Source organism: Ascaphus truei, chromosome 2 (genome assembly GCF_040206685.1).
Source record: "Ascaphus truei isolate aAscTru1 chromosome 2, aAscTru1.hap1, whole genome shotgun sequence".
Classification (NCBI taxonomy): domain Eukaryota; kingdom Metazoa; phylum Chordata; class Amphibia; order Anura; family Ascaphidae; genus Ascaphus; species Ascaphus truei.
Genome location: NC_134484.1, coordinates 20,682,102 through 20,696,631, shown reverse-complemented (window position 1 = coordinate 20,696,631; position 14,530 = coordinate 20,682,102). Strand labels below are relative to the sequence as shown.

Here is a 14,530-nt window from a genome sequence, read left to right as displayed (position 1 = left end):
GGGTTGAATACTTATGCAACTGAGCTTATTCTGTTTTTCTCTGTAAATCTTATCTTACTTCTTTACTTTCTATATTTTCTTACTACCACTTTGGAGTAGTTTTTGTAGATTCTACATGTAAAGTGTTATTTGAATGATGTATGCTCCGATGCTAACAAAATGAGAAACATTTGCACACACCACTATCATCTACATAGACCAAAAGAGTTGATGAGGTCACCAAGTGATAGTGTGTAGAGAGAAAAGGAGGTCCCAGAACAGAGCCCTGAAATACACCAACAGAGAGATCAACAGAAGACAGACATGTTAACAACCGAGACAGAAAATGTGCGATGAAAGGTAAGCAGAAAACCAGGATAGGGCTTTGTTGTTGATACCAAGTGAGTTTAGAATATGCAGCAAAAGAGAGTGATTGACAGTATCAAAAACAGAGAGATCAAGTAGGATTAGTAGGGAAAAGTGACCGACAGTCTGTTGAGTTAGTTGTATGAAAGCCAGATAGTAAAAGTCGAGGAGGGCATGGGAATTAAGAAAGTTGATCATATGGGAGAACACAAGATGTTCTAGCAATTTGGAGGCAAACAGCAGGAGGGATACAGGGCGGTAGTAAGCGAGGCACGTCGGGCCTAGGTTGGTATTGAAAATAGGTGTGGCCACCGCATGCTTAAAGGAAGAGGGGAAAGTGACAGAGGAAAAGTAGGACTTGAAGAGATGGGTGCGAGTGGGGACCAAGAGATGAGTAAGAGTTCTGATAAGGTGTGAGAGGATAGGATCGAGGGGGCATGCGATAGCGGGAGGAAAAAAAAATATCAGCTTAGAAACGGCCAACTCTGTAACAGGAGAAAATGAGTCAAGAGTGAAAGTAGGACGACGGAATCTCCATGTGCATAGCAACCACCGTGCCTTTAAAGTACTCTGCAAAGGCTTGAGGAGAAGTGAATAAAGGATGGGAAGTGGGAGGTCACAGGAAGGGAGTCCAATACAGAGAAAAGAATGTGTGGATTTGATGTGTGAGTGCTGATGAGGAGTGAGGAAAAGTAGTGTTGTTTGGCCTTGGAGAGAGCTGAATTAAAACAGAACAGACATTTATAGTGCACAAAATCAGCCCGAGTGTGAGAATTCCTCCAAAGGCGTTAACAGGAGTTGAGTGTAAGTGTGAAGGGAACACGTTTGTGAATTTAGCCAAAGCCATGGGTTAGCGGGACAGGTGTGCCGGAGTCTAGAAGGAGCATATCGATCAAGCGAGGAGGAGAGGATAGAGTTGTAACAGTTGACAAGTTTGTCAGTTTCAGAGGAAGGAGAGAGAAAAGAGAGGTTGGCGTTTCGGAATGGGGCAGTGTAGCGGTCCTGCTCAGGAAATTTAAAGATGCAGTTGTGGAACGGGCGGTCGGTGACTACATTTGGTTGTAAATAAAATTGCACTATTTGGAACAGAAAAACATAAGAAATATGCGCCCAGAAAACACTAAGCATCAAACACTCCAAAATGACTTTAGTGCTGTAGGTTACAATCATCATCAGCACTGAAAGAGTTAATGGACTGGAAGGGCCTCTGGATTTCCATTCTCTGAAGCTACTTGGGATGTTACCAAGTGAATCTCGGGCTGCTAAAAAGGAAGCATCAGAGTAAAAGGGAAGAAAGACAAATGTTGTGCGTTGTATACGCTGTAATTTGAGAAAATGGTTCATTTCTGGACGTTTAGGAAAAGAGAGTCCTGTGTTCTGCTTTAGCAGCCACATCACCATGTCAGGCTGGTATTCAGGCGTTCACCATTGGCTAAAACAGGAGTGGCCAACTCCAGTCCTCAAAGGCTACCAACAGGTCCGGTGTTCAGGATATCCCTGCTTCAGCACATGTGGCTCAGTCGATTGAGCCATCTGCGCTGAATCAGGGATATCCTGAACACCGGACCTGTTGGTGGCCCTTGAGGACTGGAGTTGGCCACTCCTGTGCAAAAATCACCCATCTCTTTGTTTGGCGGGAGGTGCCAGAGAGGTTAACGGACTTAACATTCATTTTTCACAGGACCCCATAGGTAAACATGTCCATTTAAAGGGGATTGCAAATACACTGAGAAGACCTTGTTTATTGTTGTTGTGGACTCGCTATTTGGGGCGGATACATTAAAATGTGAAGATGGTGATGGAGAAGTACCAAATATTTAATGTGTATAGCACAACACAGGGCCGGCCCGTCCATTAGACGGACATAAGCGGTCGCCTAGGGCGCAAAGCTCCTAGGGGAGCATAGAAGACGATGGCAGCGGAGGGAAGACATTGAGACAACGGGTGGCAGTGGCTTGGGTGTGGAAGGCGAAGATATCCAATCGGAGCAGGAGCACAGGAGACGGCAGGGGAGGTACGGTGTTACAGCACGTACCTCCCCTCTTCACATGCCACAGCCAAGCCACCGCCGCCATCTCAACGTCTTCCCTCCGCCAACATCGTCTTTTACTGCCGATCCCTGACTCCTGTGCCGCTCCCGCTGTGCCGCCACCAAGCCTGGTAAGTGAGTGGGGGGGAGCGCACATTTAAAGTTTCGCCCAGGGCACCTTAAACACGTGCGCCCACCCGGACAACACAGCAAATCAACTCTCAAAAACACAGAAAAGATGAAGTTTTTTTTTAGGACTTTGTAAAGCTTATTGTAATCTATTAAGAGCTAAAATGTGATAAATATGCCTTCTTGCATTACAGCACCTAACCAAGAAAGGAGCCGACTATCTATTGCAAAGTAAAAGTCAAGTTTTTACTTCTTGCTACAACCAGCGGTGACTTTGCTGTGAACCCGGCGATGTCAGATTCACATGACTAGCACTGTAATCATCAGAATGCTCTGTTATCCCGTGTCCCATGTGATATGATGTTAAAAAAAATAAAAGATAGCGGCAACATGAAATGCCTTCACAAACAACCTTCCAAAACAAGGGGGTCTACAATATGTATTCACGAAGAACATGCATTTCCCCCAGGTTAAAGAGTGTAATAGCCATTACTACACAAGTGTCATTGTCAGTTATTGTTAGTAGAGGTTCATTAAATGTCAGACCTACACTCTTAGGCCTTGCTCAGACAGGCCGCGTTGCGTCACAATTTCGGGTTGTTTGGTGGGAGTTTTCAAACTGAAAACTCCACCGGCGGCAAAGTGCAGAGTTGACGCTGCGACATTTTGCTGCCACAACCCAAATTTAAATTTGGGGCTACTGTCACGTGACGTATATATAGGCGAACCAGTTCCGTGACATGTTCGTTGCGCCCCAGCCCCCCGCCACGCCCCCAAACACCGCAACGCAATTCCTGCAGTTTGATCACAGATCGCTGGGCTGCAGGAGCGCGCGGCAGAGGCGCGAACACAAGCACGCCGACGTAGCAGCCTGTCTGAGCGAGGCCTGAGGATAAAGTAACAAGCCTTCTTTATAAAATAGGCAGGGCATTTAAAAACCCCAGAATAATGTAATACAAACAAGACCAAAACATAGGAATAATACATGTAAAACTAAGAATATTAAAATACTTATAATCTACGTTGTTCACATAATACACATGAATTTTTATTTTTATTTTTTTAAATGAGCTCTTCAAAGCAAAAGAACACATTGAGACAGAAAGTGGCTACAAACATCATCTGCTTATAGCCCAAGCTACTCCCAACAACCAATCAACAGCTGTAACCTGCTAATTAAAACGTGAGAACTCAATTAGCCAAATCGCACATAATTTAAAAAAAGCAGAGTGAAGCTTTAGCAGACACCTATTCCAACTTCCCACACAAGCATTAACGTGCACCAAAACAACATGAAAAGAATAATAATAACCTGTTGCATGAATGAAATAGACAGAGGTTCCCAACTCAAGTCCTCAAAACCTGCACGGTTAGCGCTCCTTAAGTATACCCATGCTTGAGCACAAGTGGTTCAGTCAAAATGATTGGGCCACCAGTGCTAATGAGAGGAGAGCCTTAAATCCTGCACTGTTCGTGTTCCCTGAGGACTGGAGTTGGGAACCTCTGGAATAGATGATTGGTACACACCGAATAAGCGGATACGGGTTATTTTGTTGGTGACTTCTCCCCTTTTGTTGCACAACTCAAGAATTTAGCTGCATTTAAGTACTAAACTCTTCTCCAGTGCCGGGAACAGTGCTTCATCAAATAATAAAATAGCGACCCTTCTAACAAATAAAAGCTAATGCCTCTCGTATGGCAAGTACTGCTTTATATTAAGCAATTTCTGCACTTCCCTTTTAGTTTTATTATAACCCGAGAGATTTTTCCAGAGGATATTTGATGTGAATATTTTTGTCATGCAAGGGTTAGAATCGGACGCTTAGTACTAATACACGTACTTCCATTCTTCTGGCGGGTGGGTCTGCTCATACTTCTCCCGCACGTGTGAAACTCCCATGTCCAGGTGCAGCCAGTGAACCTCCTCAGAGCACAGGTGACTGAGGCGTAATCCATAGGAGGCCACACTCTTCACTTTGTGACTGTCCACGATCTTCTGAATTATACCCTGCAACAAGAACAGATTTATCATCCGAGTGTCTGCATGGGAACACATCCTAAGTATGTCAAGAGAAAAATACAATGTATAGCTACAAACTAAACTGTGTGCGCGTGTATATGCATCAATAGACGTGTATGTATACAGATGTAGAAATGTAGGATTCAATGGCAGTAATAATGCAAAATATCTCAGAATATCCCACCATAAGATGTCAGCGGAAGAAATAACCTTTGCTACATCTGTACATGTACAAATATCCAGTACACACACACACACACACACACACACACACACACACACACACACACACGCACGCACGCACACACACACACACACACAGTGACATATATGCATATATTTATATATCACTACCGGTACCCCCTGCGGAGGTCGGTATCTCGGGAAGCAGGGGGTCACTGGAGCTGAAATTAAAGTACTACAGCTCCGGGGACTCCCTGCTTCAAAACGTGGGGCTATAAATAAGAACAATGGGAGGAAGGACTGCTGCTTTAAGCTTAAAAAAAGAAACAGTGCTCAGATATTCCTGTCCGTATTACGTACCGGTGTATGATATATTCTAATTACTAAGTGGCAGAAGAGCAACCTTCTTCCCATTATTGCAGAAGGTGTTGGTACTGCGGGGATACATGTATCCAGCCGCAGCCCTGACCCGCTCAGGGAGCTTCGTGTAGGCGCCTACATGTAGTCATGTGACAATATGAAACACCTTCGCTGTACAGGATGAATACTTTACAAAGATGGACAACAAAGACAGAGGAAACAGTGCTGAGCTGTATACAATGGCTGACAGTCAGTCTGATACCATATAGGAGTCAAAGTTAAAATCAAGGTGCTAGTGAAATGCCAGGGCAGCTGATGCAAGTCTAAGGCCTGGGTCCCGCTGCTTCTTGTGGTGCGCGCGGCAGCGGACCACCAGCCCCTTTCCTCCAGTGTGGAGGTCCCCGCTGGCTCCTTCCGACTTGGCTGACTGCGTGCTGTGACGAGTCAGCCGGCCGATGCTGCAAGATCCTAGTGATTTGCAGCTCTGACGCGTCACGTGGTGCGACAGTCAGCCAATGATGGAAGGAGGGGAGGGAAGGAGCTAGATGGGAGGCGGCTTGGGAGGGGAGCAGGGAAGAAGCTGCGGGGGAAAGTGTGTGAGTGTATATGTATGTGTGAGTGTATGTGTGAGTGTATGTGTTGTGTGTGGGAGTGGTGGTGGTGGGGGAGTGGTGGTGGTGGGGGAGTGGTGGTGGTGGTGGGGGGGTGGACGGCACAACGATCTTCACAAAGTTTTAACACGCCCCCCCCTGGCATCCTCAATGAGGATGTCTTGAGAGGGGGCTCACGCGAGCGTTCGCAGGCGTGCTGAGGAGTTGGGTTTTTCAGCCGACAGCCAGTGCTGTTTTTCAGCGCGCTGTCGGCTGAAAACATCCAAATCACAGCAAAGCAGCGTCAAAGTCATGGTGCCGTGACGTCGGTGCGTCGCGGGCTATTGGCCCAGCGACGTCACTGCCCCATCTCCCGATCGCGCACGCTGGCTCGCTTGTCCATGGGATTGCTGCTGACCGGGCAGGCGAGCCTCCGCGCGGAGGAGCGCGGGCTGAGGCTCTATGGACACAGCCTAAGAAACAATTCATTCAATCTTAGGCTGGGGCCATGATACTGCAGACCGAGCGGAGGCGTCCGCACGCTGAACGAACAGATTGCCATAAGGCAGTGTTTGCTTCCATGCGGCGTGCGGCCGCGTCCGTGCGGAAGCATGAGGGGTTGCGCGTTGTGTTCTAAAATCAGTAAACTGATTTCTCAGCGCGAGACAGGTCACGTCAGCGGTTCGCCCAATGAGGGCGAACCAGCTCCGTGACACCCCTAGGAACGCCCCCCGCCCACCATAGCCAGGGAAAGCGCCCGCTTTTCCACAGCCACCGCACAGCAGAAGGCACCGTGGCCCCAGCCTTACACAGCGGTAAACAAGTACCCAGCGCAGTAAAACCTGGGCATTCAATAGAAGTGCGAGTGCTAAAGATGTAAATTAAAACAAACGTGAGGGGAGAAAGATATTACAATCTGCGGGGAATAACATGGATTCTTAAATCTGTGCACCAATACCTTCATCTGTATCTGTTTCAGCGAAAGCCCGGAGGCCCAGATTCACAAAAGGGGGCTCCGCTTCAGCGCGCCTTCACTCATATGAATGGGAGCCGAGGCGTGCTAAACACTGCTGGGTTAAGAATTTGCGAGGCCCCAACTATTATAAAGAGGAGGTCACTGTTTAAAAATAAACAAGTTTTATAGAAAGAATGATTAATAGAAATGTAAGATTTTTATTTGAATAATTACATGGGCAGACTTCCATGACAAAAACTATTTAATTATAAACTTTAAAAAAAAAAACATTTTAAAAATGTTAAAAAATTTTTTTTGATTTTTGTAAAGAAATTAATCGAATTGTATCAAGTGATAAGCTACTAAGCTTATCGCTTTCTATGCGCAAAATGCTAAGTGCAGAAAGCCTTTCTTGCGGCATAATTACATAGATGAGGTTAAAAAAAGAAGAAGACATATGTCCATCAAATTCAACCGATGCAAAACTTAGACGACAGATACTTATCCGATAATTGTATTTACAGTATACAGTATTGATCCAGAGGAAGGCAAACAAAAACCCCAGTGAAAGATCATCTAATGATATCTCCTAAGGGGAAAAATAAATTCTTTCCAGACTTCAAATATTGGCAATCAGATTACTCCCTGGATCAACTTCCTTCCCATGTATACTTATTTGGTATATCCCTATATACCTTTCCTTTCTAAAAAGATGTCCAACTTTTTTTTTTTTTTTTTAAACATATTTATTGCATCTGTGTAAGAAAGAATCCAGTTTAACATTAATTATATTGAAATGAATGTGGCAGAATGTCATAAGTATACAGTATAATTGTTTGAGTATATATATATATATATATATATATATATATATATATATATATATATATATATACACACACACTCAAACAATTATACTGTATACTTATGACATTCTGCCTCATTCATTTCAATATAATTAATGTATTTTATATATATATATATATATATTATAAAATATCTGATTGTATGTTCAATTACATTGAAGAGTTATATTGATGGTGAAGCTATCCTAAAAGATCAGATTAGGCAGAAACCCTGTTTAGGATTGACACTGAGAGATTATTGACAACTGTGACTTTAGCTGAGCATAGAGGCTATGACAAAAACTCTGAGAATCTTCCAGTCCATACTGTATTTGGTATTCTCTGTATAGAATACATGTGCTGTTTCTTATGAGATCATATCAGTTTGATGCTGCAGGACCTAATTTGGAATAGAAATATATATTAAGAGAGCTGATTCAAGGAATATTATCTGGAAAAATATGCAGCAGTGTAGGCCGAGAGACAAGGCGAGAGGCGGGAGGAAGCAGCAGCACTTCTTGATACCAACATGATGCGAGGACATACTGTAGGATTTCAACATAGAGAAAGAGACGGGTTAAAACAAAGACGGAGGAAACAGAAGTTTTATCATGACATTAAGATCGACTCAGAAACAGAAAGAAAGAGGTGCAACCATGTTTAAGAATCCATCATTCATTTGGAATGTCAACTACCATTTTGTACTATTTTTATGTAAGTAATTATCTTCAAAATAAACGTTCTGTTTTTATGCACCAGAATTACTGAGGTCTGTTATGCTGGCGTATTTATGAAAAAGACGTATGAGAGACATTTAACAATCTGCCATTACAGTCTCCATGGGTAATGAATGATCTTCGGGGGATTTTGTGGAAGTGGAAAGACTTCCACACACAGTAGCTGCAAGAAGAAGTCTACATTTGATACTTGGAAAGCACGAGCGCGGATCTAAACTTTCTCCATGGGTAATGAATTCCACACTGTAACTGCCCTTACTGCAAAGAACACTTTCCTTTGTTGCTGGGGAAACCTCCTTTCCTCCAACCTTAAGGATGACCTTGTGTCGTTTGTACTGCCCTTGGGATGAATAGTTCTTTTGAAAGCTCCTTGTGTTGTCTCCGGATACATTTGTATATAGTTATCATATCCCCTCTTAGATGCCTCTTTTCTAATGTAAACAAATCTATATTTAGGAGAAGGAGCGGCTCAGTGAGTAAAGACACTGACTGGCACTGAGTTTGAAGCAGGGGAGCCTGGTTCAATTCCCAGTGTCGGCTCCTTGTGACCCTGCGCAAGTCACTTTATCTCCCTGTGCCTCAGGCACCAAAAACATAGATTGTAAGCTCCACAGGGCAGGGACTGTGCCTGCAAAATGTCTCTGTAAAGCGCTACGTAAAAACTAGCAGCGCTATACAGGAGCATGCTACTAATACATTTAGCTACCTTCTCCTCCTAAATCAGATTATCCTCCTCCCCCCTTTTATTAATTTGGCGGGTCTTCTCTGCACTCTCTCTAGCTCCATAATGTTATGGAGTGGTGCCCACAATTGTACTCCATATTCCAGGTGTCGTCTTACTAATGCTTTATAGAGGGGCTTAATTATGTTTACTTATCTTGCATTAAAGGAGCAATGGATGGAAGGGAAGCTCTTGTTTGCCTTTGCAGCTACTGCATGCCTTTGGGCACTATTGCTCAGCCTACTGTCAATAAGCACTCCTAAATCCTACTCCATCAATGTTTCTCCTCATGTAGCCCTATTTAATTTGTAAATTGCCTGTTTATTCTTGTTTCCCAAATGCATAACCTTACATTTATCTGTATTAAATCTCATCTGCTATTTACCTGTCCAAGTTTCCAACTTATCCAAGTCCTTCTGAAGAGAAATGACATCCTGCTCTGATTCTACCTTACACAATTTAGTACCATCAGCAAAGATGGAGACTTTGCTCTCTATGCCATATCAGTTCTTCTTTTATCCTTGAAGAAGACCTGTCCACTGAGCAATTGGTTATCAAACTTAAAACTAGACGCAATATTATTGCTTCAATCTAATCCTGGGCGATAATATTAAACATGTCTTGATGACAAAACGTTCTTTATCTGGATAATTGTCCTTGACATTTGAGGGAACAGATTTCTCCAATAATGTTATCAGCATCATGAGGGTATTCTTTTAGAAGCTAAAAATACATTTAGTATAAAATCAATAGGGGTTGTAATATTTAGTAACAAATGTAACTTTCGTTACTAAAGATTCAACCCCCTATTGACTTTATTCTAAATGTATTTTTAGCGTGAATCAAGCCTTTGGATTTACGGGACGCCTCAAATAGATTATAGGTATTTATATTTAAATTAAATAGCTTTGTATTTTGAAACCTCACAAATTGTGAGGTCCCAATCCGTAGCTTTAGTTTATATGTAAATCCACCTCTAGTGGATTTTACTACAGTTTGACCCCCTTTTCTGTATCTGGGCCTAATAAGTCATGTATCAATAGGACTATTAGAATTCGATCTGTTACTCAGGACCAAGTGGAAGTATTAAAAAATATATATATATTTAAAAAAAAAAATTTTTTTTAATAATTGGCAATGTCTCCAGAATAACCAAATTCTGCGAGATTTTACAATCGTCAACCAATTTTAGCGTTAAGAACATTTGTGGGTCTTAAAACCTACAGGTAAAATGTTAACTCGCACTCCTTTTGTTTGTTTGTCAAGTATTCGTAATGCTACATAAGGCTGCGTCCATAGAAGTACCGACAGCGCTCCTCCGCGCTGACGCTGAGGCTCGCCTGCACAATCAGGAGCGATTACATGGACTAGCAGGGAGCCAGCGTGCGCGATCGTAGGCGGGGCACTGACATCACTGGGCCAACAGCCCGCGAAGCGCAGACGCCAACGTCACGGCACCGACGTCGTCACGCTGCTTCACTCTGATTGGGTGTTTCAGCCGACAGCGCGCTCGGGAACAATTTCAGCTGTCGGCTGAAATTCCCAGCGCTTCAGCGCGCATGCGGACGCCCGTTCTGAAGACATCCTCATTGAGGATGACTGGGCTCATCGCGGAGCGTCCGCCCTGCTCAGCGCTGTCGGTGCTTCTATGGACACAGCCTAATAGGAAGTAAAAGATGCGATTAGCATTACATAGGACCCAGGAATGGTGAAAACTTTATTTAATGCAGGACTCCTGAGGACACGTTTTACTTTTTTTTTTTTTTTTTTTTAAATAGTGTTGAAGCAGGGGGTCTCCAGGAGCTGAACCACGTTAATTTCAGCTCTGGGGACCCCCTTCGTCCCGAAATACATATCTTCAGAAAGGGTACTGGTAGCATCTCCAGCTGGGCTAGTTTGGGCCAGCAATGGCAGCTTAAATTACTAGCGACCTGCAGGCCAATAGGAAGCTGTGATGTCATCCCTTGGGGCTTCCTATTAGCCCATGTGAAGCAGACATTTACACAGCAGAGAGATGCCAGCACCGCCTTTGGAGGCAAGTATCTCGGAAAGCTGGGGATTCCCGGAGCTGAAATGTAACTAGCTTGTACTTTTAGGATTGGGATTTATTTGTGTACACATGGTATAGGGAAGTACCATATGTCTTTTTAACCTTTGGGAACAGGCCTGAGGAAGGGGTCATTACCCCGGAACGTTGCCCCCCTATTTTCCGTTTGATCTTCTCCCACATATCTTTCTTCCCCCCCACCTCCCTGTGTGGTTATCCCTGGTTTCCCTCTCCTCGTGTGTTTACCCTTCACCATTTCACTGAGAACTCCTATAGTACAATGTGCTGCTTTTGTGTTTAGTATTTTTCAAGCTATATACTTTGTGGTTTTTTTTTGCTCTAACCTCACATTAAATTGATAACTTTTGGCAGATCCGCCTTTACTTTTTCTTTTCCACTTGTCATTGAGTGCTGGGAACCACACCTTTGTTTCTCCTGATATCTACATTAAAGTAAGAAAAAGGATGAGAGGTAGGCGGGTTGGTATTATGGTGAAGCTTATGTAACTGTTTCTGTACAGGGAAGGCAATACACAGTTGGGCTCCTTCTACGAAGACCCCACCCCTCTGAAGGGCATGGAGCCAGACAACGCATTATAGCATGGAGAGATTTGCCATTTTTCTTTCTCCCGTAGCCCTTATTGGCAGTTCTGTATGTCAGTGTGTGTATCAGTGTGACACCGACACACTCCCTGTCCCACTGACCGCAGCACACCGAATCCCCTTCCCTGACCTCAGAGTCCTGCAGCTCTGCTCTCCGGTGCCGACAGTCACCGTGGCTGTCACAGGGCGCATGATCCAGCTTGATGTCACCCGGTAACTGAACGGTCACTCAGCTCTGTGGCTCAACACAGGCATCAGGGACAACAACATTTTAGGCAACCTGGCAACCAGGCACGGATAAAATTCCATATCTGGTAATGTGGGATTAAAAGTTGCTAAAGTTTTAATTGCTATTAATAGATTGATTCCTGTGTATTTCATAAGCAAGTGAAAAGATTGGCTATTTTGCCATTGAAGGTATGCTATACTCCAATTAAGGTGACCTGCACTGTGAATGGTAATAGTTACGTATGAAAACAGTCTTCAAAAGAAATGTAATCGTAAGGACTTGGTTTTCTTCGACTGTATGTACTGCCATGTCCAATGTTCTGAATCAGTCACTCAAATGTTACATGCTGTGACGTCGTCACTTAGAAGCAGGACATGAAATGCTTATAATACAACCACCAATGTTCTCCTAGTTAAATCTCACTGTGGTTCCAAGACTGACACACACACACACACACAAAACCAAAACACACAAAACCAAACACACACACACACACACACAAACACGCCACCCTCCCTTTGTGAAATTTTCAGGTGCCACAGCTGCGTTACCCTTGTTCTATCATGTCCTGCTTCTTCTACCACATCTTGCAATCTTACCTGAGCTGACATTATCAAGCAGAACCTTTGGCTGTACATTTTGTCACTGCCAACAACGCACTACAAGACAATATATTTAGAATTGTAATTCTTCGGCTAATAATGAAACCAAAAAGGGCCTGTAACAGTGCAGAAGACCAATCAGGGCCCTGCCTGATTATGCAGGAGAGGAGTGATTAATGCCAGTTCTCTTGAAATGCTGTATCATGTTGCTAGTTAACACGTTGCAAATTGTTTCCAGAAGCCAAGGACATTATTCATGTTTTGTAAGTGATAAAGAATGTAGGCAAAGGTCTGCTTGGAAAACAATGCCAAATTGACCCAGATAAAGTTCGCATAGTGAGAAAATATGAATACAGCAGATTTTTAAGAGCAGGGTTCTTGGCACCAAACTGTAGTGGTGCAACGACTAGTTTTGCATATAACATCTGCTGTGTCCAATATTACATACACTGCTAGCACTAGAAACGATACAGTACAATGCACAGGACATTTCATCCCATTTGCCCGTATTAAAGGTGCACATCCACCGGCTTGTTTAGTTTTTCATTTGTAAACGACCTCTTGATCATACTATGCAGCAGGGTGTCTGATTTCACCCATTGTTTTTTCCCCGTGCAGACATTATTTTATTTTTTTTAAACTGCATTTCATTAGTTAATTTAAAAAAGACAAACCCTAAATTAAAATGGATGCTCCGTCCCTCTTCGTGACATGATTGCAGGCAATTTGTAACATACGCCAAGTGGACTACAAAGTCTCTTATCCGACAGTTTCACGGTCTTTAGGTTGTGATGTCATTTCGAGCACCACTTACGAATAAATCTCAACGCCGCTTCTGCTTCTTGCAGCACTAACTTGCTCTGTCCCTGGGCCTGCAAACCACCACTAACTTGCTCTGTCCCTGGGCCTGCAAGCCATCACACACGGGGAAGCAGACGTGGGGAAAGGGAAAGCTGCTGTTACAGAAAAAGCAGAAGTGCTCAGAAGAAGTCATTATCTTCACTCAATTTCTTTACAGTGGTGGCAGCCTCCCGACATGAAAATAAAAGTATTCTGTGCACTTCCAGAAGTCAAGTGGTAGATTTTGAACATTTGTATTTAAAAACAAGGTCTTAAAGCTGTTGCAACATGAATGAAACAGAGAGAGAAAGACAGCACACCCAATAGCACTCACGGTTACAGCAGCACTGTAAAGTGTTCACTCCAACTACATACAGCATCTTGTGGGGAAATTCAAATGCCTTTCGAATTTAAAATAAGGCAATACAGCAAAATACAACTTTTCAGGCCCATAAATGGACTTTCATCAGGTAAGCCTGACCCAGCACAGGTAACGGGGGGGGAGGGGGGGGGTTTAGGCGACCAGGCACCTGGGATTTTTCCATCCCTGATATAGTATAAAATAGTTTGATTTTAAAGGTCTCAATAAAGACAAAACAGTGTTTAATGTTTTTGCTGATGTGTAAAGGTTATTTCTACCCTACGTATATTGTGCGCTTGACTGAGAAAAATCAGTGTTACTAAACCTTTGTGCATAGCATGTAAATTTATAGAGTGTGGCATGGTACATGAGGTTGAAAAAAAGACATCTGTTCATCAAGTTCAACCCAAGATAAATTCAAATCAATTGAGATACTCATCCTACATTTGTATTTATATTGATCCAGATGAAGGCAAACAAATAAATAATCCAGTGAAATTTTATCCAATTAGGTCTGACAAGGAGAAAATAAATGCATTCCTGACTCCAGTATAGCAATCAGATATCTCCCTGGGTCAACATCCATATGTTAATTTATTTATTTGGCATATCCTTATATACCCTTCCTTTCTAAAATTATGTCTAACCTTTTCTTAAAGTTATCTTTTGTATCTGCCATCAGTCTCCATCACATTTTAACTGCCCTTACTGTAAAGAATCCTTTCCTGCTGGTGAAATTGTATTTCCTCCAATCTCAAGGGTTGACCTGTGTTATTCGTACTGTCCTTGGGATGAACAGTTAGTTCCTCGCATTGACCCTGAATACATTTGTAAATAGTTCACATATACCCTCTTAAACGCCTCTTTTTGAATGCAAACAAAATCTAATTTAGCCTCTCCTCATAAGTCAGACCTTCTACCCCCTGTATTAATTT

The 14,530-nt window shown here is 43.1% G+C and overlaps 1 protein-coding gene across 19 annotated transcripts in view; it reads right to left on the bottom strand.

The window, feature by feature from the left end:
- The window catches only part of PTK2 (protein tyrosine kinase 2), a 338,626-nt gene that overhangs the window by 181,606 nt on the left and 142,490 nt on the right, over positions 1-14,530 (bottom strand). For all 19 annotated transcript variants that reach the window (XM_075581727.1, XM_075581721.1, XM_075581682.1 and 16 more), the window contains one exon: positions 4,345-4,511. In XM_075581727.1, coding sequence (XP_075437842.1) covers positions 4,345-4,511 — 167 coding nt within the window. The remainder of the gene's footprint in view (positions 1-4,344; positions 4,512-14,530) is intronic.